Source organism: Penicillium macrosclerotiorum (genome assembly GCF_028827735.1).
Source record: "Penicillium macrosclerotiorum strain IBT 26536 chromosome Unknown utg000003l_segment0_segment0, whole genome shotgun sequence".
In the NCBI taxonomy this organism is placed as follows: Eukaryota; Fungi; Ascomycota; class Eurotiomycetes; order Eurotiales; family Aspergillaceae; genus Penicillium; species Penicillium macrosclerotiorum.
This window is the reverse complement of record NW_026643083.1, coordinates 3,911,771-3,934,444: the sequence shown is the minus strand read 5'-3', so window position 1 is coordinate 3,934,444 and position 22,674 is coordinate 3,911,771. Positions and strand designations below refer to the sequence as shown.

Below are 22,674 nucleotides of genomic sequence, written 5' to 3'. Positions count from 1 at the left end.
CGGAATCGCACTAGCCGCTTGGAGGGGGGGGGGGGGGGGGGGGGAAGCTGTCAAAAGCAAACCGAGTACTCAATCTACAGGACATAACAGATATGTAAGTCAGGCTTTATTGTTGGACTAGTGCTGCTCGAATGCAGTTTCTGGATTAATTATATAATCTCAGGACCAAAGACGCTAAGTTCACGGGCGTCACCAATGCAGTATGGCAGCTCAATAGAATATACAGCGTGCCCAAGAGGTGCTATACTCATCCCTGTATTCATGCTTGTTCAGGAATATTTTGAGGCCAAAGTTCCAAGTTTCTCTCCTGAGTAGTGTGTTATGCAGGTTATTGCATAGAGGGGTCCAGGGTGAGGCCGTGGCCCACGAAAAGCTGTTTGATTCCCTCCGGACCGGTTGAGACAAGAGGTGGACAAGCCTCTTCGAGGCATAGATGGCGAGACGAGATTAGATGTTGATATAGATTCCAATTAATCTCTGGGCACCCTATTAGATGACGGGTGGACCGCGAGGGCCTACCTGACCCCACGGTCTTGAAGATGCCTCAGTTTGTCGTCGTCTGAGATGCACTCCGTCGGCACGTCGTGTCTCGGGCAGCTACAGGAGCACAATGTTGGCAATCACAGATCTTCAAAGAGTTCAATTTTCAGCTTCATCGACCAATTGTTCAACCTGCTGTTCGGTCCACCGATGAAACAGCTTCCGAGGGTCCGAGAGGTCCGCTTGTGCCGGCTGGCCACCCTTCACGGACTGGACATGAAGAACGGGCACGTCGAACTCATAGACATCCTTCCAAGATTTATTTTCTGAATCCATTATATCCTTTTCGACGTAGTCAAAGGGCCGACGCTTCTGGACTTGGATCACTGCGTGCTTCGCGGTATCGCATAGGCCACACCCGGCGCGGGTGAACAAGGTCAACCGCGCGGGATCGAAAAGAACGCGGGTTGGAAACATGGCGAGGAAACGACTGGATCAAACCGACGAAGAACCTCAAAAGCCAGCTCGAAAGGCAAAAGTCAAAAGTCAAAAAAGACCCGGGCGCGGACAGTGGTGACGTTGCGGAAGGACAGAGATCAACGCGGTCAGACCGACTTCTCCGCGTGAAATCGATGGAACCTTCGAGCTTCGCCGGCTAAACCGCGTTAGGCAAGCTGGGCCCGGTTGCTTTCATGCGTTTCGATTCTAGGACTTCCTCCAGATCTTTCGCCCCGTCTTCGATCCTGATCCTCGACGACTCTCCTGTTACACACCATGGCCGGCAAGTGCGTCCACAAGGGATGTGGGAAGACCTTCTCCGACCCAGAGGAGGATTGCGTGTATCATCCGGGTCCCCCAGTGTTCCACGAAGGGCAAAAAGGTAAGTCCAGGGACCTTGGTGCTAGAGCTATTCCCCATCCGTTTCTTGCCTCGACCTCTCTTGTTTATGTCGGAATCTGCTATTCTATGATTTCTCTTGCGATTCCCCCTCGCATTGCCCCCTCGCAACCTGGAAGCTAACGGGGCCAGGCTGGAAATGCTGCAAACCCCGCGTCTTGACGTTTGAGGAATTCCTCGCCATCCCACCTTGCACCACCGGCAAACACTCGACTGTCGATGACACACCGGCCCCGGAACCTCCCAAGGTCACCGAGGAGCCTCCGGTGCCTTCGGCCTCCCTCGAAGTGAAGGCGCCTGAGCGCACTGCGATCTCCCCCGCCATCCCGCCGCCCACACCCCCCGCGAAACCCATTGAGGAGCCCGACTCGGACGATCCCTCCCTCGAGATCCCCGCAAATGCAACCTGCCGCCGGCGAGGTTGCGGTACAACTTATACGGGGTCGGCTGCCCGCGATGACGAGAAGTGCGTGCACCACCCGGGTCAGCCTGTCTTCCATGAGGGCAGCAAAGGATGGTCCTGCTGCAAGCGTCGCGTGCTGGAGTTCGATCAATTCCTGAAAATCCCAGGCTGTACTGAGAAGGTCCGGCATATGTTCGTTGGCAAGCCCAAGCCCGAGGGCGAGGAGAAGGTCGAGTCGGTTCGGTAAGTTCGATCGTGTGGTTCCAGTCCGACTTGCTATCCGCATTTCCATTGTTACATTCTTGTGGAAGTAGCTCAAAATGATCCGCCATGCTAACTCAAGGGTATTGTCTCCGCCAGCAATGATTTCTACCAAACCTCATCCTCGGTCAATGTCTCGCTGTATTTGAAGAAGATTGACAAGGAGCGTGCCCGCGTCGACCTCGCCGCCGACACGATCACCTTTGACCTCCCCACCACTGACAACAAACGATTCCAAGATACCTACAAGCTCTTTGCTCCCATCGACCCGGCGAAATCATCCTTCCGGGTCCTGGGCACCAAGCTCGAGCTGTCGCTGGTCAAGGCCGATGGGACTAGCTGGCCGGTACTGCGCAGCGACGATAAGTGGAGTGGACAGCGGATTCAGATTGGCAATGCTGGACGGGCATAAATGGCACAAGCAGGAATTGGACCTTGGCCTAGGCGCATAGAAGAGGGAAACAGGAAGGGGAGCCCTGGATCCTCGAAATAGGCCGCGATTTTGTCAAAGCTTATGATAATTTTGGGCTCCGTGATGAAGTATTTCTTGGAGGATCCCTCTTGAGGCCGCTTTACGATGGTGATGACCGGGGCTAGCTTGAGCAGCCTACAACGAAACCGCAAAAATCAAAATTATAATGCAAGAACTCGAGCGCCGAGGGCGCGCACGCGCAAATCTCGCAGGTTTCTGGGTCTTTCGAATGGCAAAAAAAAAACCCGGCAATTCCCATATGGGCATGTATACAACTTGTAAACAGTCGAGGCCGCAGCACTCTTGACCACATACGACGTTCCGCCGGCTGTTGAGCCCCTCCATGACGGAGATCTGCTCGGTCGTTGGCAGCAGGGGAATGGGATCGAATGCTTGGCATTCTTAAAAATCCAATCCGGACCTCGCTTCTTCCCACATAAGAAAACAAGCTCGAGATCCTTGTCCAGACCAATTACGCAATACGGTTGCATAGAGATTTATCTTGCAGAACAGATATTGTAAAAAATGGAATATATCGACCCCTCCACAGCTAGAGCGCATGGAGCTCCCGAAAGGGAACCCTAGCACAGCCATAATTGGAAGGGAAAAAGAGAGACGACCGTTGTTCTCTGAGGCCGGGAACGGAAGGAAACCCATAAAGGTTGAAAAACCACGAGGATAACCCTCAGCAAGCCACGTTTTGTGGAGCCACAGGATTGATTTACATTTGTAGTAAACCGCTACTGATGATGGAGAAGAAAAAAAAAACAAGCAAGGTCGGGATGGCCGGCGGCGTATTTAAACAAAATCTTGCCAAATGGCGCTAGTGCCGATTGGGGACCAGGAGAAATAGTTTGGCCGGTGTACCGAAAGGTGGGCCCGCTCGTGATCCCAATTATGTAATTGGGTCATGTGACCTGCTCCATGTCTCAGCCTCGCATGTGAAAGAGAAAAAAAAAGAGGCCTCCTCCACTTGGGTGGAGTCTGGCCCAGCCGTAGAATAGGAATGTCTTGAACAATGGCTCAGCAGAATAGTGTCATCATCCTCCATCACGAGTCTCACAATCGAGAGGGGTCGCAGTCAAGCGCATTGCCGTGACAGTGCGACATGATGATGACCACGTACCCCATCCTTTATTCTATTTGACTATAGAAAAAGTTCGAGGTTGTTTTTTTTTCTCCTCTGGACGGAGTATACCCGAAAGTCCATGCCCATATATATATATGTATATATCGTGTTCTCGACTCCAGGTCATAGAACTATGGAGTGAGACCCTGGACAATATCGAAGAGACGTCTAGGGTCTTCCAATGCCATTGGGGTCGATTCAGCAGGACTGACATCGTGCCCGAAGTATCCACGCAGTACTCTGGACTCCGTGTATCTATCTATATTTGCCGGCCGATCGGCGACGGGCGACCGTGGGTTCAGGGTCCTGGGGGCCAGGCACTGAAGTTACATGAGCCGCCACCGAGTCCCATTTTTCTCCCTGCTGCTCCATGCGGGTTCCAGCAGGATGTCAAATACCCTTAGCCGAAACTGGGTCCTAGTACATGCCTCGACTCACATGGTTTGGTCCGTAGCGGTGACAGCCTCCACGACGTCCTAGATAGGAGGTATAAGTCGAGGTATGCCAGGTATACGGAGTACCTGCCGCCCGTTTAACCAGTTGACTTTGGTAGTGCAGCTAGTTCACCCAGTGGTCCCAATCAAGGAGCGGGCAGCACGACTCTGTGTTTCATTCCACTGTTGAACGGCGCTCTTTTACCTTTTTTAGGTCTTTCGGGTCCAAACTTCGTTGCCTTAGTCCAATGGGCTGCCGAACCCTGGAAGTCCCTCATGCGACCACTTGCCCCTTAAGACCCCAAGTCCCCCTCCATTTTATTGCGGCCAATATTTAGTTCCCCGTCTTCCTTTCTCTCTCTCTCTGCCCTCCCCACTCCTTTGTCTTTCTCTTTTACACCACTTCACCCTGCAGATCTCTCTGCGACCACGAGAGATTGTCGAGCGTTAAATTCCCCTGATCCAACCGCGCCGGCCATTCCAACAGTTCTGTCATTGGACTACAGAACCGCCCCCCCTCCTCGTTCAGACCTCCGCGACAAAGCGCCTGGCCAACGTTGCCCCAACTTCGGCATTCTCGCATTGACACGCTTCTTTCCTCCTACTCCTTCTCGCCAGCATGGACTCCTCCAGCCCAAACGGTGCCCCCCCGGCCCTCCGATATATCCCTCTGTCCTACAGTCCCGCCGATTCGCAAGCCTCCGCCCTCCGCCTCATCCTGACCCTTCTCCCCGACTGGGAGGGACCCGGCAACAAGATCGAGTTCGTGCGATTCACCGATGGCATCACCAATACTGTGCGTCCCGCCCTTTGGCTTCCCGTTACCTGTTGCGGGGACTGGGCCCTTGCCCTTACTGGACTCGGTTTACTGACATCACCCTGCAGCTCCTGAAAATCATCAACCGCAAGCAGGGCTTGACGGACGAGCAGATTGACAATGAGGCGGTACTGATGCGCGCATATGGCAATGGCACAGAGATTCTTATTGACCGTGAAAGTACGAACCTCCCCCGCGCCGATCCTCTTCCCTGCAGCCTTTATTCCCCTCCTCCCCTGGACTGGTTTCTCTCCGACGCTCTTTCTTTCCAGGGGAGGGTTTTCCCCTCCGCAGCTGCTCCAGTGCGACCTGTGATACTAATAGTAGACCCGTTCGGCGCTTTCTAGGAGAAACCACATCCCATGCCCTCCTCGCCAGCCGAGGCCTCGCTCCGCCCCTTCTTGCGCGCTTCAAGAATGGCCTCCTTTACCGGTTCATTCGCGGCAAGCCTTGCGGTCACGAAGACCTGGTCACCCCTCCGATCTTCCGTGGGGTTGCGCGCAAACTCGCACACTGGCACGCCGTACTCCCTACCACTGGGGCAGGCTCTGCTCCCTCAGACGAAGCCTCTGTGGCCGACAAGCAGTCCGATTTGACTGTCATCCAACCGCGGCGCGCCGGCTCGTCCATGTGGGCGGTCCTCCAGCGATGGGTCCTCGCTCTTCCCGTGGCCACACCAGAGCAGCGGGCCCGGCGATTGAGCCTGCAGCAGGAACTCCAGTGGGCGGTGGGCCAACTTGATGATGGGCAAGGCATTGGTGAAGACGGTGTAAGTGATTCGAATGCTCTCTTGGCTGCATTTCTCTCCCTTCCCTTTTCTTGGCAGCCTGGTTAACCCTAGTGACCTCGGGGTGTTTTTCTACAGCTGGTTTTCTCGCACTGTGATCTCCTGTGCGCGAACGTGATTGTCCTCCCGAGCGACGAAGCCCGTCCACAAATCTCGGACGATGGCATTGCCCCGGTCAACTTTATCGATTACGAGTACGCCGTTCCCGCACCGGCAGCCTTCGATATTGCCAACCACCTGGCCGAGTGGATCGGCTATGACTGCGACTACAACATGATCCCTACCAAATCGGTGCGCCGGGAATTCCTGACCGAGTATACCAAGAGCTACTGCCAGCACCGTGGCCTTGAGCCGTCCTCGGAGCCTGAGATCGTCGACCGGCTCTACCAGGACGTTGATCGGTTCCGTGGCATTCCTGGATTGTACTGGTAAGTTCTGTCCCATCTTCGTTGGGGTTTCCATCCGAACCACCCACATTTTTTTTTCTTTTTCCTCGCATATGGGGGGCCGTCAAAATCTAGCGTGTGCTAACGTTTGGTTCCACTTTAGGGGGGTGTGGGCTCTGATCCAGGCCCAGATTTCGCAGATTGACTTCGATTACGCCAGCTACGCTGAGCTCCGCCTAGGCGAGTACTGGGCGTGGAAGCGTGAGGTTGACGGGAGCCGACAACTGGCCGGCGAGAGCATGCCCCTCCGTGAGGAGCGCTGGGCGCAGGAGGCATAGGCAGGTTCTCTGTCCCGCGGGAGAGCCAGTCTCTTCTGTCGGCCGCGAGCGACCCCTCTTTTCTTTTCTTTTTTCTTCCCACTGCATTGACGGCGCATTCTTAGTCGACGACACCCCCGTATCGCTCCTTGCATTCTGCGCCCCTCTTCTTAGGGCTACCGACAGGACCCAATTGGTCCTCATCGTCATAATCTGCATGCTCCACAGGCTCCAGCAAAAGAGAAATCGCTCTTCTAGTCTGACTTTCTTTTTTGCCGCTGGGCCAGGGACGGATGATGAAGCGGATGACGTTCGCCTCGTTCATGGTTTCCTAGCGAATGTCCAATGGCGGCCCGACAGGAGAACCACGTGCCGAGGCAGCCTGAGGCACCCTCTGCATTGCGACGTCATGGTGTTTTTGTTCACGTCTTCTGTGTTTCTCTCTTCTTGCTGTTGCGGTGTCCATTCTCATTTTCTGCTGTTTCATTCTGGTGTTGGGTGTGCTAAAATCATGACTTCTCTCATCCCATCTTGCACATAGTCCCCATGTCTCCCCCAAATTTCCATCTACACCACTCCTTTTGGGGGGCCCGTGGATCGGAGATAGCACGGGCTGTTCAGAGCTAGCTAGGTTAATACTAATCGTGTGTGGATTTTCCCGAATCGGCGTGCCCCGTTACCGCTTGTCCCATTGTATGCACTTGGGTTCCACTGCTGCAGAGTCGCTGCTCGCAGATGCAGACGCCACTAAGTGAAGCAGAGAGTCCGCTAATCTGGCGTAAATCGACCCGGTAGGTGGATGTCCTCGGTACTTTCCAAGACCGCACACACATTGTCCGCCTCACCCTCTTCTCTCCTCCATCATGTCTGCTAGACAAGGCTTCTGCCCACGAGAAAGGCGACGAAGCCGACGACAGCCCTTCCCCTCCCCGCCCACCCCCAAACGCCGACAGATCCTACGGAGACATCGGCGGTATCGCGATGAATCTCTCCTCTCTCTCCCCTCCAGTCCCAGCCCGATCTCCTCCAGCAGGGACACAGCCCAGCCCCACCGGCCTCTGCATCTCCCCCTCTGAGACTGCATTGTATACTCCTCGCCCTCCCACACTCGCCTCGGGCCGGGCCTCGTCCGATACCGCACCGCACCGCCCTCCTCTTCCCCAAACCACAGCCACTGCAACAGCCGCGCATACCGCGCCGTCTACCACCGCACCCCGCAACTGCGCAATGAACCGCCGCACCAGCACTGTCGTGACTACTCTTCGCCCTGGCCTAGTTGCCCCGCGCCTTGAATAGAAACGCCGCCGCATGGATCTCATACCTGCCCTCGCCCAACCACCTAAGCTAAGCTAGACAGAACCAAATTTTGAAAAGAAGAGACTGAACAAATGGCGACTGTACACTTACAGATCAAACCTGCGCCGGTAGGAACCGTACCAGCGCGCGCCGCATCAAGCTCCGTCACAAAAACGCGCAGCAGTGCCATCCCCGCGTCAATCGCCGCACGATCAGCCCGAGTGTAGCGCCTCCGCGAGGCGAAGAGGATGTCGTGTTTCTATAGCCAGGAAACGAGGTCGTCCCCGGTGGCTGGGCTTTGGATCGAGGCTTGGGAAGTCGGCGGTTGTGAGGCGTGCGGAGAGGCCTGTCCGGTGCGAATGGAGATCTGGCGGTCTGAGAGGTAGGTGCCGGTTTTTTTTTTTTTGGAGGAGGCTGTCGTAGTATTAGCCTGGCTATGCATATACCTGGGTCGCCGAGGTCAACTAGTTTGTTCTGGCTTATTCTGTCTTGTCTTTAGTGCATCAACAAGTCAGTATTTAATCCTATATAGTATTTTAGCATCTTTTGGTCTCGAGATCCCGCGCGTGCAACAAGAACTTGAATGATGGTGCATGCTAGTTGCAAGAACAAGGATCCTGACAGCAAGATTCATCTTGTCACAGACTTGCGGGTCGTTCATTCTGAAAAACCGTATGATCATGTGGGTCTTTCTTCATCATCGGGCTGCACTTTTGCCAACAAAACCAAGCGATGAATGACATTATGGCGGCGATTGGAGAGGCTGTAGATTATACTAGACTCTCCAAGCTTCAGTTGTTATCAGTAGGGAAGCTGAATTTCACAATCTCTCATTCTCTCAGAGGACTTGTTCCGGAATCAAAGATCAGTCGACAAGCTGAGCGCAAAGAAAGTAGCTGATATACCAAACAAGCCCCTCAGATCCTGGATGAAATACCTGATTGTTACTTTGATTTTGAGCGCATTGAGTTTTGAACATTGAGATGAGTGACAACCACAGTAAGTCTTTTATTTCGCATGAATTTAGGAGTCTTTATCTTGATACAAGAAAAGACACAAGATATGTATTAATGCAGACCATCAGTGATAACCGACATAATCAAACGACTGTCTACCGACCGATGTACTTGAGCTCCAAATACCGCGCTGGAATATAAGACAACGCCGTCACCACGAATGTAAACTCATTCGCAACATCGCCACCATAATCTCCAATCAGGGCAGCAAGAGGGCCAATAAACCAAGTCTCATCCATGCCCATACACCATGCCACAACTCCAAGTGCAAATGCTATTGACGCGCCGATGCCCAATGGAAGCTTGGCGGGGTCGTTCCACCCCTCCAAGTCATAGTTATCAAAGTTGCCCTTGCGGAAGATGTAATGCTCTTCGAAAAGAATGATCGCATAACTTGTGCACCAATACCCCAGTAAACTCAGGAAATCCTGAAGATAGGTATTCAGCTTCTGCCGACCACCAATGGACAATGCGAGAATGCAGGCGAAGCAGAATAGTGTCCATATGAAACGAGGTATCCGGGCAAAGGGTCGTGAGAGTTGTTGGAAGGAGATCGCAGCACTGTAGATGCTGATGACGTTGACATTGATTCCAGACAAGACGAGCAGAGTGAGAAGAAATTTCGCAAATCCCCGGGGATAGAGCATGTCTTGGATGAGGTAGCCGATTCCTTGATCCTCATACGCATTGAGCCATTCACCTTGATTGTTCAACGCGGAAGCAACGACACAGCCAGCGACCATGCCGATGGAGGTGGGAATTGCAATTCCAAAGGTTGTCATGAGGAAGACCTTGACACGGCTCACATTGGTAGGATAATGAACATAGTAGTCGCTGGCCATGGTGCACCATGACGCGCTTGAGCCATAGACAACCGCGATCAGACTCAAAACTGCCCCCGTGAGATTGAGGCCGGTCACAGTGGGTGGTGCCGTATTGTCGGCATACTTACCCGTCTCGCCGTAGAAAATAAGAAAGATGACGAAGAAGATAATCCAGGCCCATCTCTCGTAGATCAGAATGGCATTTAATCCGACGAACGAGATGATAAGCGCCACAACAGCTAAGATGACAATTCCCAGAATCAAGGACACATGTCCATCTGAGACCGCTGTCAAAGCCAGACCTCCAGTGATACATGATACGGCAGCCCAGCCCATCTGCTGGATGCTATTGAGCAAGGCGACAAGCTTGTTGGGCCACCAACCGAAGCTATAGCGACTAACACTGATCTGTCGCAATCCAGTGGCGGCGCCAAAAGTCGCGCAAAATCCGCTCAGTGATGCAGCCAAAATTGAAGCCAAAATAGTGATCACTATCGACTGCTTTAGGCTGAGACCGAATTCCCACCCGAGAAACCCAGTCGCAAAGCAGGACGTATTCATTGTGCCGCTTGCCCATAACAATGCCATTGACAGCTCTTCCACCCAATGCACCTTTCGCTTGTCTTCGGGTCGTTTGCGAGTAATGGCTTCGGACTCTATCCCGAGTTTCTTGTCCATGCGAGCCTCCAGGGCTCGGAGCTTGGCTAGGGTGCCGGTCTCGTGAGAAATAGCGGCATTGTTGTCGTTCGCATCGGCCTCGAGCGAATTCTGTTCCTCGGAAGAGTAGTAGACCCTGTTAGGGCCCTTTTCTGGATCGAACGCCATATGCCAGATTCACTCTCGTGATGGGAGAAAAGAATCGCACGAGGGCAATAGAGCAATTGACTTGGAAAGTACGGAGCCGGTACTGTGGGGGGCCATTTTAACGCGGGAGGCTGGTCGCGGGGAAAGATAAGGCGTGCCCGGGCAGGTCATTCCACTGTTGCCACTCTTTCATTCTAATAAGACGGCCTTTTTTACCTCGCAGAGCTGAGTGGCTGGTTGGGAGGTAAGTGTCCATTAGACCGATATACCCTTTCCCCTTTCGGACTCGCCTCTCACACCAAGGCCGCGCCACGTAAACAGTCGATTGGATGGCTCTCGGGCTATCTACGGACTCCGCTTCTACAAAGTTAGATCATGGAACAGTGCACGTGGATGTGGATTAGGGGAACTGAATCCAGAAATCGTAGAGGGAGGTGACATTAGATTTTCGAAGCAGGAAACAAGATGCAATTGGATGTGCTATTTCACTTTTGGGCTGGAATTTATGGGCTCATCTGGTCATGCGGAGGACAAAGGTCGTAATTCGACTTGGCTGACATGGATAAGTTGGGAACAAGCCTTGCCCAGAAGGCTTCGGATAAGCTTATCCCTACTTGTTGTACACAAAGAGATAAGCTATCTCGCTCTACCACTTGTGGCGACAAGGGGTATGTTTAACTGTCATTATCGTGAGTGAAATCAATTATGATCAAATTTCTTATCACTATCTCGAAAGACAGGGCAGACCATTTAATTTATTGTCACTCGGACCTGCGCTCGATGGTGTCGGAGAAATCCGAGCCTAAGATTATGTCAGAGTTAGAAGTGGGAACGCCAAGAAAGAGCAGAAAACGAGGCCGACAAAGAATGTCCAAACAAGAGGCAGAAATGCCCTAGTATGGGTAAGTGTAGTGATAATCTCATTTTTACAATGTTGATACATTGTGGAGTCCCTGAGGGGACTTCGTTGATCTATAAATGACATTCAAAACGATACTAATTCCCCTCTAAATATGTTTTTCGCCACCATTTCACAGAAATGAATAATGAGAAACGCATATTCAGCTTTGACTGCCACGGGCAGACAATGGAATACGGTCCACATCGAATTCCAGCAGGGTAAGTCCCCCAGAGGCATGGCCCAAGACAAGAGTGTCAGCATAGACGGCCATACATGTAGCTCGATACTCAGCAGGCAGCCAGAGTAGACGGTCCATGTGGCATGTTATCCATGGATTGGTGACAAACAAGGACCGTCGATTCCTGAGCAGGCGCAAAGACTTTATTTGCCCTGAAATGATTCTTCGGGACCGCCTTGGTCTCTTGAACAGTCCATCTCCAAAGAATACACCAGACTTGCTACCGTTGACTACCATCATATTGCGCAACACACCAGTCATGACTTCCCAGACTCGGATGCTACCATCTGATGATGCGGAAGCAATAAGATGCCCGTCTGACGAAATTGAAGTGCTATTCACCTTGTCGATATGGGCAAAGGTACTGAGAAGTCCCCCTGTTGCAACGTCCCAAACGTAGATAGATTCCTCCAAAGCGCAGACCAGGAAGTCGCTGTGGGGTGAAAATTTGACAAACTTAATGATTGTGGTTCTTGCGTGCCTTTGGTGGGTCGGTCCTTGGGCGTCGATTTCCTTGATCTTGCTTCGATTCATGTTGATAGTACAATACCTACGGAGTTTGGCGGTGTGCCAAACCTGAATGGTACCGTTCCCTAAGATCAATGCCATGAGCTGACTATTTCTTGAAAAAGCGACGGATCCGAAAGACACAGCTTCTTCTGGAGGGGCAGGTGGTGTTCGGTGTTCTCGTTTGCTTCGTGTTCCCAAATCATCGAGAAAGAGTATGTCATGCCGTTCTTTCCGGGCGGCGAAACGGCCATTTGGCGAAACAAAGACCTCATAAGCATGTGGCCCTGTGACTTTTTTCTGTACCGAACCAGTAGCAACTTCCCATATAAAGGCCCCCCCATTGCTCGATGTTGAAGATATTTGTCTGTCGTTATCGAAAAAAGCCACGGTATTCACAGGCGTATCATGACCTTTCAGAATTTTCTGGACTTTCTTATCCCTCAGACTCCATATCCGCACTGTGGTATCGGTAGAGCCTGATACAATATACTGGCCGCAAGAGGAAAATGCAACACTGTTCACACTGGCACCATGACCCCTGAAAGTGGCCTGTACGACCCCTGTTGTCGCTTCCCATATACAGATTGAACCCTCTTCAGATGCAGACGCCACGTGCTGACTGCAAGGAGAAAAGCTCAGAGATTTCGTAGGCTCCCGGTGACCAATAAATGTCGTGCGTATCCAACCCGATGTAACGTCCCATATGCGCACAATCCTGTCATCGGATAACGAAGCAAGGAGTTGGTTATTAGGGGAAAAAACTGACATGATCAATCTTCAATGTTTTTCCCTTTTCGAGCTTACAGCATGACCACTCCGTAAAATTGCCATTCGTAGCTTGCCAGTGGTATATTGCGGCATCGGCCCAAGTTCCCACTATTTCCTGACCGTTAGATGAGAATCCAACGGTAGAGGACCACGCCAGACCAATGTCCATGAAAATGGGGCCTCTGTCAATTACAGATATTAGTGCGCCTGTAGATGTGCTCCATAAACGAACAGTATCATCTGTAGATATCGAGGCCGCCAACTCGCCATTTGGTGAGACAGCAACCGCAGTGACCGTGTCTTTATGTCGCGGCAGGCCACTAGACCTGGACGGCTTTACAGTATCCCAAAGCCGAACTGTACAGTCTGCCGATGCCGAGACAACAATGTTCTCAGTTGGAGAGAAGCTAATAGCTTTAACTGCAGCCGTATGACCTTCAAATGTTGCAAGCTCGCGGAATTCTGCGGGTTGCCATATCATCACATTACGGTCATTGGAGCCAGATACTAGAAGATGTCCATCTAATGAGAATATGACATCATTGATGCCGCCACTGTGACCTTCGAGGACAGCGAGTCGGGATTTTGTTGAGATATCCCATAGATAGATATTCCCATTAGCAGAACCAGCAGCTAACACGTTTTGAGGGGACATTGAAACGGCATTGAGCCAGCCCATGCCTCCCCGAAATCGGGTATGGAGCACTCCCAAATCAGCATCCCACAGGCGGATGGTTCCATCGGCGGATACCGTCGCGAGAAGACAGCCATCTGTTGAATAGGTGACATCGTTTACCCAATTCTTATGGCCCTGAAGAATATGTCGTGATGACATCGTGGTGGTGTCCCATATCTGCACGGAACGATCATTTGATACGGATGCGAGAGATCTTCCATCTGGCGAAAAGGAGATTGCGTTAATCAGACTTGTATGCCCTTTGAGAATACCGCACGTATCCCCTGTACTCGGGTTCCATAACCGTATTGTGCAGTCGTTAGAAGCAGACGCCAGAAGTCGATCATTAGGAGAATAGGCGACTGCTTTCACTATATCTGTGTGGCCTTCTAATGATGTTTGCGTAGAGCCGGTTACAACATCCCATAGACGAACTGTGTGATCATTCGACACAGATGCAACAAGACATCCATCATTAGAGAAGGCGACATCATTTACCCAGTTTTTGTGGCCCTCAAATGTTTGAATGAGTGAACTCCATTCGTCTCGCACAGCCGGTAACCGGCGGATCCAGTCGGGTATATAATGTTTGAATTGGTTTCGGATGATGCTCCGGTTTGGGGCAAAAATCAGGGATGAGGAATAGATCTGCAACGGTGTCTCTTCAATGGCCGAACGGCTTTGAAGAAGAAAACGGGTTGTATCATGTAACAGGTGAAATAGATCACTATTCACAGAAACCTAGAGGTTGTAAGTATTTAATCTTCTTAAGAATGCTTAAGTAGCATGCCTTGATGCAGGACTTCAACTGCGTAATGATTGATAACCCATCTGATATCTTGCCGAGGAGACTGAGAGCTTCAATCCAGTGAAGAAGATGCGACTGCAAGAAGCTATGCACGACCAATAAAAGATCCTGATGATTTTTGGGATTTCCAGATCCTCCAATATATTCCAGGAGGTGATGACCCCAAAAGCACACGGCATATGACATTCCAGCGAGTGTCTCATTGGCTGGCAAGTGTGATATCAAATATCCCGGGTGTTTCAGATCTAACAAATCTCTTTTCAAGATATTGGACATGGTCTGTATGGATTGTGTCACTATTTTGGCATGCTCTTCCGCCTGATCGCCATCAAATATTAGCTGTCCACTACCAGTGACCAAGTAATCCTTTGCAGATTGATGAATAAAGCTGATCTCTCCTTCTTGAGTTGTCAAGAAAGACCCACATAATTCGATCGTGCTCCTCATACCGTTTATATTGCTTGCCAAACGGGGTGGGAGAAAGGTAATCGCTTGCAATTCCTTCAAGTTGACAGGCCGAAATACCAGGGCCATTGAACGAAGAATTCCTTCGCAGACTTCGTATTGACTCTTGCGCAAATTCTTGATCTGAGAGAGCATATGATCATACAGCGGCTCAAGTCCAGATGGTAGCTCCTCGACGATTGCTTCGGCCTCCCAGCTCTCAGCACTTGCGAGCTCATGGCACACTAGGGCCACCCAAAGAAACGTATTTCCCGCCTTCTCTCGCAAGATCTGCCCCACATGATTCCTCAGATCGAGATCGTAAAACCTGTCCTGTGAAAGTAAGTTCATTTTGTATTCAATAAACGTTGTCACTGCCTCGGCAATAGGATTTTGGTTCTCTTCCAGGTCTATGCGATGCTGAACGGCAGTTTGTCCAAGCATCTGTGCAATATCTGGTCTGTGACGACTGGTCAAAATCCATTTCACCCTCGACGGTAGTCCTGAAGTTCCTTGAACAACCAAATTCAAAAATTTATCCAATCCGGTGCTGCACTCGTCGATTGCGTCAACAAGAACGTAAACCATGGCAAGCGCTGGATCTTGTAAAATATTGACGAAGATTGAGCGGAGAGCAAAAAAAGCATTCGGGCCCTCGAATAGTCTCTCTCCAAACTTATCATACTCCACCAGGACGTGTCGCATCAGTGATTGATCTTGGCCAACAATCATCCAAATTAGGCCACGAAGAATGCAAATAGCATTGTTCAGTGTTACAAGATTACTCTGACAAAAGAAATATGTAAGAATTCCTTGGCCTGGCCGACTCTGCAAGTGGGCCGTAATCTCGTGCACAAGGCCAATCATTAACATGGTTTTTCCTTTACCTGGATCGCCTCTAATCCACAAAAGTTGGTCCTGGTCTGCTTCTTGCCAGGCTTTGAATTTGGAATCTGAGAGTATCCATGAATAGCAGTCCCTAAGGAGATTGTCTCTATCACTTTCAATGCGCTGCTTGTCCTTTTCCGGGTCTGTCACAAAGAGGTGTCGAAGACACTCGGTAGACCGTTCATCGTTGATACGAGGCGCTGCTAGAAGAAAATGGTCAGCCATAGCGCTCTGGGGGAGAGATCAAAAAACAAAAGGTTATTCCATAAATATGAAGATCAACGGACCGTGGATAGGTGTTAGGTAGCTGAGGAGTTCTTTGGCGATCCCTGCTGCCGCGGCCGCAGCGTATGGTTGCCAAATGTCATTCTTATGAGAATCACAATAATCAGAAATGCCACGAATAACCAGGCAAGGGAAATCATTCATAAGTCCAGCAGCCTCCATTTCAAAGCAGAGGACTCCATCGCAGTCCGTGCTGATTCGATCGCGCTCACTAGCATGTTTCATGACATGATTTCCAGAGGCGACTAGTCCGTAGAACACAATTGGTTCATGATGAAATTCTCTTATTTGACGAGGGACGATTTTTGAAGGATCACATCTCAGACATGTAGGTTCCTCTGGCTGGTGTTCGTAGGCTGAATCATATAGAACGTCATCTTGGGGATTCGGCCGTGCATATTCAGACAGCCGAGCAGATCTTGCCAGCATTTCCGCCAGAAATTCGTTAACCTTATTGGATTGAACCCGATGATCGGATTTCATTCTGGAAATAGCATCTCTCCACTCTGTAGGAGGTGGACTAAGAAAGCCCTTCCGTATGAAGCCGTTGGGTGTCTGCTTCCCTAGATCATATTCCACCACGCCCCCAAAGGTGCCAGATGGGGTGCTCACTACCACATCACCCAATCGAATATCATATTTGGAGCTAGGTACTCCTCCTGCAATGCCAACTAAAAGCCGCAGCTTGATATTAGGAAAGGTTCGGGTCAATCGCATCGCGACGGTGGCCGCCGAGACAGTTCCCTGGGAGCCCAATGGCAAGGAGGTAATGACCACATTATGCCCACTCAGCTGTCCCAGGATATACTGGTTAGTGTCTAGTTGCTCGCATGGCGTATTTGTGTGCTCCTCATTCAGCATATATCTGGCGGCACTCATCTCCACTTCTAGTGGGCAGATCATTGCCACTGTGTATGCCTCGCAGGGCAGGGACGTCATGGCGTGCTTCATCATAGCCACTGAGGATATCGGCCCATAATAATCTGGGTTTCTTGGCAACCGCGGAAGATATCGCGCTGATATGTGTGTTGCACGACAAGGGCTGAAGATATAGTTAAGCAAGACGCTTAGCTAATGTGGTTCATATTAAGAACAGAGCCGAACCGTAGATCTGAGCATCGGGTTCAAGCTTCTAGGCTTAAGCTAGGCATGTTCAAATCGATTTATATCATATAAGAAGTAGTGGTTCCCTGGTTTGGCGTTTGCCAGGGGAGGAGAGTCCACTCGAGGCTGAAAGTGCGGGGTAATTTCAATCTTGGCAACATGTAAGAGAGAGCCATCCCCCCGGCTTGTCATAGTTAAACACTCCGTAATGAACTAGGGTAAGGCTAGAACCTTGAGTGGTGCAACGACAATCTAAGGAAAGTATGGTGCCTTAGTACACTCCAGTATTCTTAACTTGAGCGGGGAAAGTCTGGGATGGAGCTAGCAGTGTCTCCGCCCACCCACACCGCTTCGCGTTGTGGGTGTGCCACGTATAAATGGTCACCCACACATAAATGGTCACTTTTTCTACTACCCTATTTTTTGCTTCCCTATCCAACACCACTATCTAAATATGCCTAATTTTGATGAATCTCGTATGGCTGAGGCCTGCCTAGCTGCATCACGAGAGGAGAAGCCGAATATAGCGCGTTTAGCACGCGAATTTGGCGTGCCTAGAACGACGCTCTCTAATCGGCTTAAAAAGAGAGCAAGGCCTAAAACAGCTATACGTAACGCTAAACACGCTCTAGAAGCCTATCAAGAAGAGGCTTTGATTCGCTGGATACAATATATGAACGATTGCTATATGCCTATCACTCCTAGGATACTAGAAGCGTGGGCGAATCGTGCATGCCAACGCGTCGGGAAGCCGTCGGTTAGCAAGATGTGGGCGTATCGCTTTATTAATAGGCTTCCTAAACATCTTCAATTAGGGCCAAATAAGCAGTATACGAAGGAGTCAAAGCGAATTCTAGCAGAGGATCCAGCAGCATTACAGCACTAGTACGATCTACTAGCCTAAACGATCAAGAAGATAACGCCTGCACGTCTAGTCTATAACTTTGATGAATACGGCTTTCAACTAGGCGAAGGAAGGTCTAGAAACGTTATATCTACTACTACTACTACTAGTAGTAGTAGTAGGAAGATAGTAGACCTTCCTCAGCCAGACTAAGGCGAAAATATTACGTCTATCGAGTGTATAGCTGCCGACGGGTAGCAGTTAGAACCCTGGTTCATCTTTAAAGGCAACGGTATCTTTATAGAATCTTGGTTTAATCAAACAGACGACCTACCACCAAGAACTACTATTACTATATCGCTAAACGGTTGGATAACCGATAGTATAGCAGTTCAATAGCTTCGATTCTTTATAGAATCAACATACGACCGTACGAAATCAGGTGAAAAACACAGCCTAATATTCGACAGTCACGGTTCGCATCTTACATTCGAATTCCTACATCTTTGCGAAGAGAACGATATCCTACCAATAGGATTCCTACCACATACAACACATCTTTGCTAGCCGCTAGACGGTAAGCCGTTTCTAAGCTATAAGCAACACTTCCGCTTAGCGAATAACGACCACGCGTTTTAGGGTGGAAGCCCTATCGGAAGATCAGAGTTCCTTCGAATAATCGGTAATATTCGGAATAGAGCGTTTAGCCAGCGAATTATTCGTGAATCGTTTAAAGATCGTAGGATATATCCAGTCGATAGTAGAAAGGTTATTAATAGCCTTCCTATCCAAGATTACCCCGGTCTTATAGCGCTAGATCTACAACCGCTTCATTCAACACCTTCGCCGCCACTACAAACCACTATATCTTCTTCTAGTATCGATAAATCGCCGCCTAGATCTATACAGGATCTAGAGAAGAATCAAAAGAAGATTGCTAGATATCAACAAGAAGGTCTTACACCTAGGCAGCAACGCAATCTTGACCGGTTATTTCATCATAACAAGATTGCTATAGAGAACCTAAATCTAGCGAACGATACTATTCGCAAGATTAGGGAAGCTCAACAACCACTACAGCGCTCAATCACTAAGCGCTAGGTTAAAACGCCGCTTAGCAAAACAGGGGTGCTCTCTATTAGAGATGCAAATCGTTCTATTGCTAAAAGAAATAAGAAGGAAGCAGAGGCAGAGCGGAAGCGGGTAAGGAAGCAGTGGAAGAAAGCGTATAGAACATCACCACCACCAGATCCTACACAGGAATCCCAGGCATCATTAGATAGAGCAGAGGAAGCACGTCTGAACGGGCTAGGTTTCTTTATAGATACTAGTAGTATGCAGTAGAAGATAGGGGAAATAGCAAAAAGTGACCATTTATGTGTGGGTGACCATTTATACGTGGCACACCCACAACGCGAAGCGGTGTGGGTAGGCGGAGACACTGGTAGCGTCTACTGCCGTCCAACCCATCGAAAAGGCCAAGTAGACATTCCGCTTTCTTAATATGTATATCTCAATATACTATGTCTCACGCTAGAAATAGGGGCTTAATCTTTTTTGTGTTGGATGCTACATTCATTTTAATCCTCCTGCCGCTGGGACCAACTCCACCCCTGCCGGGTACGCTGCACTAATTGCCATTTATATATTCGCGCCGAAGTACCAGTTTGGCTGGGGGTTGATGATGTGAGCCGTGTTTAGCAATCAAGTGGTACTCATGATAGACTGGAGAGATTCATGGAAATTTTGTATTGACGGTCTTATGCAAATAATTGCCATCGCTATGTAGATGCCTCATACATCTGATCTATACTATCACCTCTGCGGTATTTATATCATCGACAATCATAAAAACATAGAAAATATATACAGATCCCAGATGGGAAAAGAAAACTCAACACCCGATCAATGCTTTACAGACGGTGCTGCACAGGAGAAGACGGCTCCGGAATAGTAGCGGTGCTCTTGGGAGCCTGACCCTCCCATTGCAGGACGCGGCCCATCTTGTAGTATGAGTCGATACCCCGACGAGCATGTTCAGCGGGAGTGAATGGATCAGGGTCAGCGAGAGTGCGGCTGAAAAGCTCAAGAGAGACCCAGCCACGGAAACCAAGGTCATCGAAAAATACACGGGCAACGTCGAGAATGGGCAAGTAGCCACCCCGGTCCTCCTCAAATGGGAAGAGACGGGCATTGCGGGACCAGGACATACGGACGGGTTGGCCGTCAACGTGGAAGGGGTGGTCCTCGGTCAGAGGGGCCGTGAGGCGCTCGCCGTCGACGAGCTGCACATAGAAGATCTTGGCGGGGTCGATATTTGCGGTGCGCAGGCGCTCCAGGGACGCGGCGAGGTCTGCAGCAGCATTGGGGGTCTGGCCAGTGGGAGAGGCCGGGTCGGCATATACACGGCCAGCAATGTTGAACGAGTCCAGGCACAGACCGAAGTTAGGACGGTCGACATCACGGACAACCTCCCATGAAGCTTCCCAGGTGTTGACGTGATCGCCCCAGCAAAGAGCCTCGTATACGAAGCGGAAACCAGCTCCAGCGCCCAGATCAGCGAGCCGCTGAAGATCACGAACGATGACGGCCCGGTCCCCGGTGGTCCGCGGGGCCCCGGTCTTGGGATCAGGACCGAGGAAGTTTGAAGGAACCTGAATCATATCTGTGTTCAACGCCCGAGCCAGTGCAAACCATTTGGGAAGCTTTTCATTCACTAAACGGTCAGACTCTGCCCGGTCGAGCAGGCCCTCATACATGGAGAACGGCTGAAGACAGATGATCGTCAGGCCAAGACGCTCACAGAGTCGGCGTACTTGACGGGAAGCCTCGAGGTGGTCGCCATTGAAGACTCGCTGGGCATAGCAGTCGAGATCATCGAAGAAGAGCTCGATGCCCTCAAAGCCGTGAGCGGCAGCCTGCATCAGCTTGCCAGGGAGGTCGTGGATCCACGGCCGGCCCAGAGACATAGACGCGATTCCTGGGCGGTTGAACATCTTGGCGACTAGGATATGATCTTAACCGTTGAAATCGGGGAAAATATCGATACTGGCCAGAAAGGACGACTTATTTTATGATGATGATCCGGTCGCGTGCTGGGGATCTTTGACAAGGAGAAATGATCAATGCCACAAAGCGCAACGAAATAGTAAAAACAACTTGGCGAGCCCAACTAGCCGGGGCTATCCTCTTTTTCCCGTCTGGATTCAAATGGATCTGAGAAAACATTCTCCCCCTCACCCTGGTGGTTTTGCGTTCTGCCTTCCCTAACTTTGCGCGATGGCGATCGAGAAAGGTCACCTGACCGGGTAAGCGTTCCCGCGCTCTGCGTTTACCCGCTCCACTTCCTCCACTCGCACAACAGGTTCTTGAAACTTGCCCGGAAAAGCAGAGGGGGGAAGGTCCCTTGGGTCGCTCGATATAATGACCGTGGGTACCCGGTTATATTCTATCCTTTTGGGACCTGTCGGTTAGGACTTATCCTACCTTAACGCCATTGCCAAGCCCGCTGTCAAACCCGAGGTGCCCGACATGGCGACTACCCCAGCTTCTTCGACGATGACCGTCCATCCGACTCCTTCATATCTACCACCTTGAAACCCCACAAAATCCTTCTCTAGAACTTCTCTAGAAGTGCTCATCCCTCCGATTTGCTGAATCTTGTAATAATCGAATTATCTGGTCATTTTGTCCTCCGCAATGTCTGTCAAAGTTGCAATTGTCGGTGCCGGGCTCATCGGCCCGCGTCACGCTCATTCCGTGATCTCCAATCCGTCAACTGAATTGGTTGCTCTCGTCGACCCAGCACCAACGGGCCCTACTACTGCCGCAGAGTTGAAAACCAACTTTTATACCTCTGTTGCAGCCCTGCTGGCGTCTCCGCACAAACCCGACGCAGCGATTGTCTGCACCCCCAACCATACTCATGTCCCTGTGGCCAAGGAGTTGCTTGCCGGCGGCGTACATGTCCTGCTCGAGAAGCCGGTCAGTGACACTCTGGAGACGGGCCGATCCCTCCTGAAATTCGCGAAGGAGCCGGCACAAGCCCACCTCAAACTTCTCGTCGGCCACCACCGTCGCTTCAACCCCTACGTGCGGGCCACCAAATCCGTCCTTGAATCCGGCTCGCTGGGCCGCCCGATTGCAGTGAACGGCCTGTGGACGCTCTACAAGCCTGATCCGTACTTCGCGCCTCCGACCGACTGGCGCGCATCTGGTGCCCGCGGCGGCGGCGTCATTCCGATCAACCTCGTCCACGACATTGATCTGATGCACCACTTCTTTGGCCCGATCGTCCGCATCCAGGCAGAGAAGATTCTCCCGCAACGGCCGAGTCCGCCCCACGATGCGGATGAAGGCGCGGCGCTCACGCTGCGCTTTGCCTCCGGCGTTGTGGGCACTTTTCTCGTCTGTGATGCGACGCCGTCCCCCCATAACTTCGAAACCGGCACTGGCGAGAACCCGATGATCGCGGCCTCTCGCGAGGGCTCGGACTTTTACCGCATCTTTGGCTCAGATGCCTCACTGAGCGTGCCCGATCTCACGCGGTGGAGCTACGATGGGTCGTCGGAGAAGAGTTGGTCGAATCCTCTGAGCACGGAGAAAATTCCTCTGCCGGACGAGGCTGCGCCCTTTGATCTCCAGCTAGCGCACTTTGTGGACGTGATCCGCGGAAATGCGGAGCCTAGCTGTTCAGGTGAGGAGGGCTTGCGGGCCCTGATTGTTTGCAAGGCGGTTGAAACAGCCATGCAGACGGGCCAGCCCGTGGATATCCCTGTTGATCCTCTAACCCAATGAACTCGCTTTTCTTCTTCTTTTTTTGGGTTCCGAGTCGGGTGTAAAAGCGCTGTCTTGCTCGATTATACCTTATTCTGCCTTGGCGAAA

General features: G+C 51.0%; 12 protein-coding genes across 12 annotated transcripts; 4 read left to right on the top strand and 8 right to left on the bottom strand.

Annotated features, from left to right (window-relative positions):
• Window positions 1-639: 639 nt before the first annotated feature.
• N7462_004305 (glutaredoxin family protein) lies at window positions 640-957 on the bottom strand (the record flags this gene model as incomplete). The annotated part of the gene is made up of 1 exon (XM_057076031.1): window positions 640-957. One exon carries the CDS (start codon window positions 955-957, stop codon window positions 640-642), a length of 318 nt encoding a protein of 105 aa, XP_056935536.1.
• Window positions 958-1,254: 297 nt separating this feature from the next.
• On the top strand, window positions 1,255-2,453 carry N7462_004304 (cysteine and histidine-rich domain-containing protein; the record flags this gene model as incomplete). Its single annotated transcript, XM_057076030.1, has 3 exons — window positions 1,255-1,360; window positions 1,510-2,023; window positions 2,141-2,453. The coding sequence occupies 3 exons, from the start codon at window positions 1,255-1,257 to the stop codon at window positions 2,451-2,453; spliced, it is 933 nt and encodes a 310-aa protein (XP_056935535.1).
• A 2,242-nt stretch (window positions 2,454-4,695) lies between these two features.
• Window positions 4,696-6,404, top strand: N7462_004303 (putative ethanolamine kinase; the record flags this gene model as incomplete). Its single annotated transcript, XM_057076029.1, has 5 exons — window positions 4,696-4,872; window positions 4,962-5,073; window positions 5,241-5,662; window positions 5,759-6,108; window positions 6,230-6,404. 5 exons carry the CDS (start codon window positions 4,696-4,698, stop codon window positions 6,402-6,404), a joined length of 1,236 nt encoding a protein of 411 aa, XP_056935534.1.
• Window positions 6,405-6,504: 100 nt separating this feature from the next.
• N7462_004302 (uncharacterized protein) lies at window positions 6,505-6,708 on the bottom strand (the record flags this gene model as incomplete). Its single annotated transcript, XM_057076028.1, has 1 exon — window positions 6,505-6,708. One exon carries the CDS (start codon window positions 6,706-6,708, stop codon window positions 6,505-6,507), a length of 204 nt encoding a protein of 67 aa, XP_056935533.1.
• A 410-nt stretch (window positions 6,709-7,118) lies between these two features.
• Window positions 7,119-7,679, top strand: N7462_004301 (uncharacterized protein; the record flags this gene model as incomplete). The annotated part of the gene is made up of 2 exons (XM_057076027.1): window positions 7,119-7,134; window positions 7,258-7,679. The coding sequence occupies 2 exons, from the start codon at window positions 7,119-7,121 to the stop codon at window positions 7,677-7,679; spliced, it is 438 nt and encodes a 145-aa protein (XP_056935532.1).
• Window positions 7,680-8,790: 1,111 nt separating this feature from the next.
• N7462_004300 (nucleoside transporter) lies at window positions 8,791-10,344 on the bottom strand (the record flags this gene model as incomplete). The annotated part of the gene is made up of 1 exon (XM_057076026.1): window positions 8,791-10,344. The coding sequence occupies one exon, from the start codon at window positions 10,342-10,344 to the stop codon at window positions 8,791-8,793; it is 1,554 nt and encodes a 517-aa protein (XP_056935531.1).
• Window positions 10,345-11,384: 1,040 nt separating this feature from the next.
• On the bottom strand, window positions 11,385-11,996 carry N7462_004299 (WD40 repeat domain-containing protein; the record flags this gene model as incomplete). Its single annotated transcript, XM_057076025.1, has 1 exon — window positions 11,385-11,996. One exon carries the CDS (start codon window positions 11,994-11,996, stop codon window positions 11,385-11,387), a length of 612 nt encoding a protein of 203 aa, XP_056935530.1.
• A 724-nt stretch (window positions 11,997-12,720) lies between these two features.
• On the bottom strand, window positions 12,721-13,575 carry N7462_004298 (WD40 repeat domain-containing protein; the record flags this gene model as incomplete). Its single annotated transcript, XM_057076024.1, has 1 exon — window positions 12,721-13,575. One exon carries the CDS (start codon window positions 13,573-13,575, stop codon window positions 12,721-12,723), a length of 855 nt encoding a protein of 284 aa, XP_056935529.1.
• Window positions 13,576-14,143: 568 nt separating this feature from the next.
• Window positions 14,144-15,781, bottom strand: N7462_004297 (uncharacterized protein; the record flags this gene model as incomplete). The annotated part of the gene is made up of 1 exon (XM_057076023.1): window positions 14,144-15,781. One exon carries the CDS (start codon window positions 15,779-15,781, stop codon window positions 14,144-14,146), a length of 1,638 nt encoding a protein of 545 aa, XP_056935528.1.
• Window positions 15,782-15,814: 33 nt separating this feature from the next.
• Window positions 15,815-16,792, bottom strand: N7462_004296 (5'-methylthioadenosine/S-adenosylhomocysteine nucleosidase family protein; the record flags this gene model as incomplete). Its single annotated transcript, XM_057076022.1, has 1 exon — window positions 15,815-16,792. One exon carries the CDS (start codon window positions 16,790-16,792, stop codon window positions 15,815-15,817), a length of 978 nt encoding a protein of 325 aa, XP_056935527.1.
• Window positions 16,793-19,702: 2,910 nt separating this feature from the next.
• Window positions 19,703-20,785, bottom strand: N7462_004295 (sugar phosphate isomerase/epimerase family protein; the record flags this gene model as incomplete). The annotated part of the gene is made up of 1 exon (XM_057076021.1): window positions 19,703-20,785. The coding sequence occupies one exon, from the start codon at window positions 20,783-20,785 to the stop codon at window positions 19,703-19,705; it is 1,083 nt and encodes a 360-aa protein (XP_056935526.1).
• Window positions 20,786-21,488: 703 nt separating this feature from the next.
• N7462_004294 (Gfo/Idh/MocA family protein) lies at window positions 21,489-22,586 on the top strand (the record flags this gene model as incomplete). Its single annotated transcript, XM_057076020.1, has 1 exon — window positions 21,489-22,586. The coding sequence occupies one exon, from the start codon at window positions 21,489-21,491 to the stop codon at window positions 22,584-22,586; it is 1,098 nt and encodes a 365-aa protein (XP_056935525.1).
• Between the last annotated feature and the right edge of the window lie 88 nt (window positions 22,587-22,674).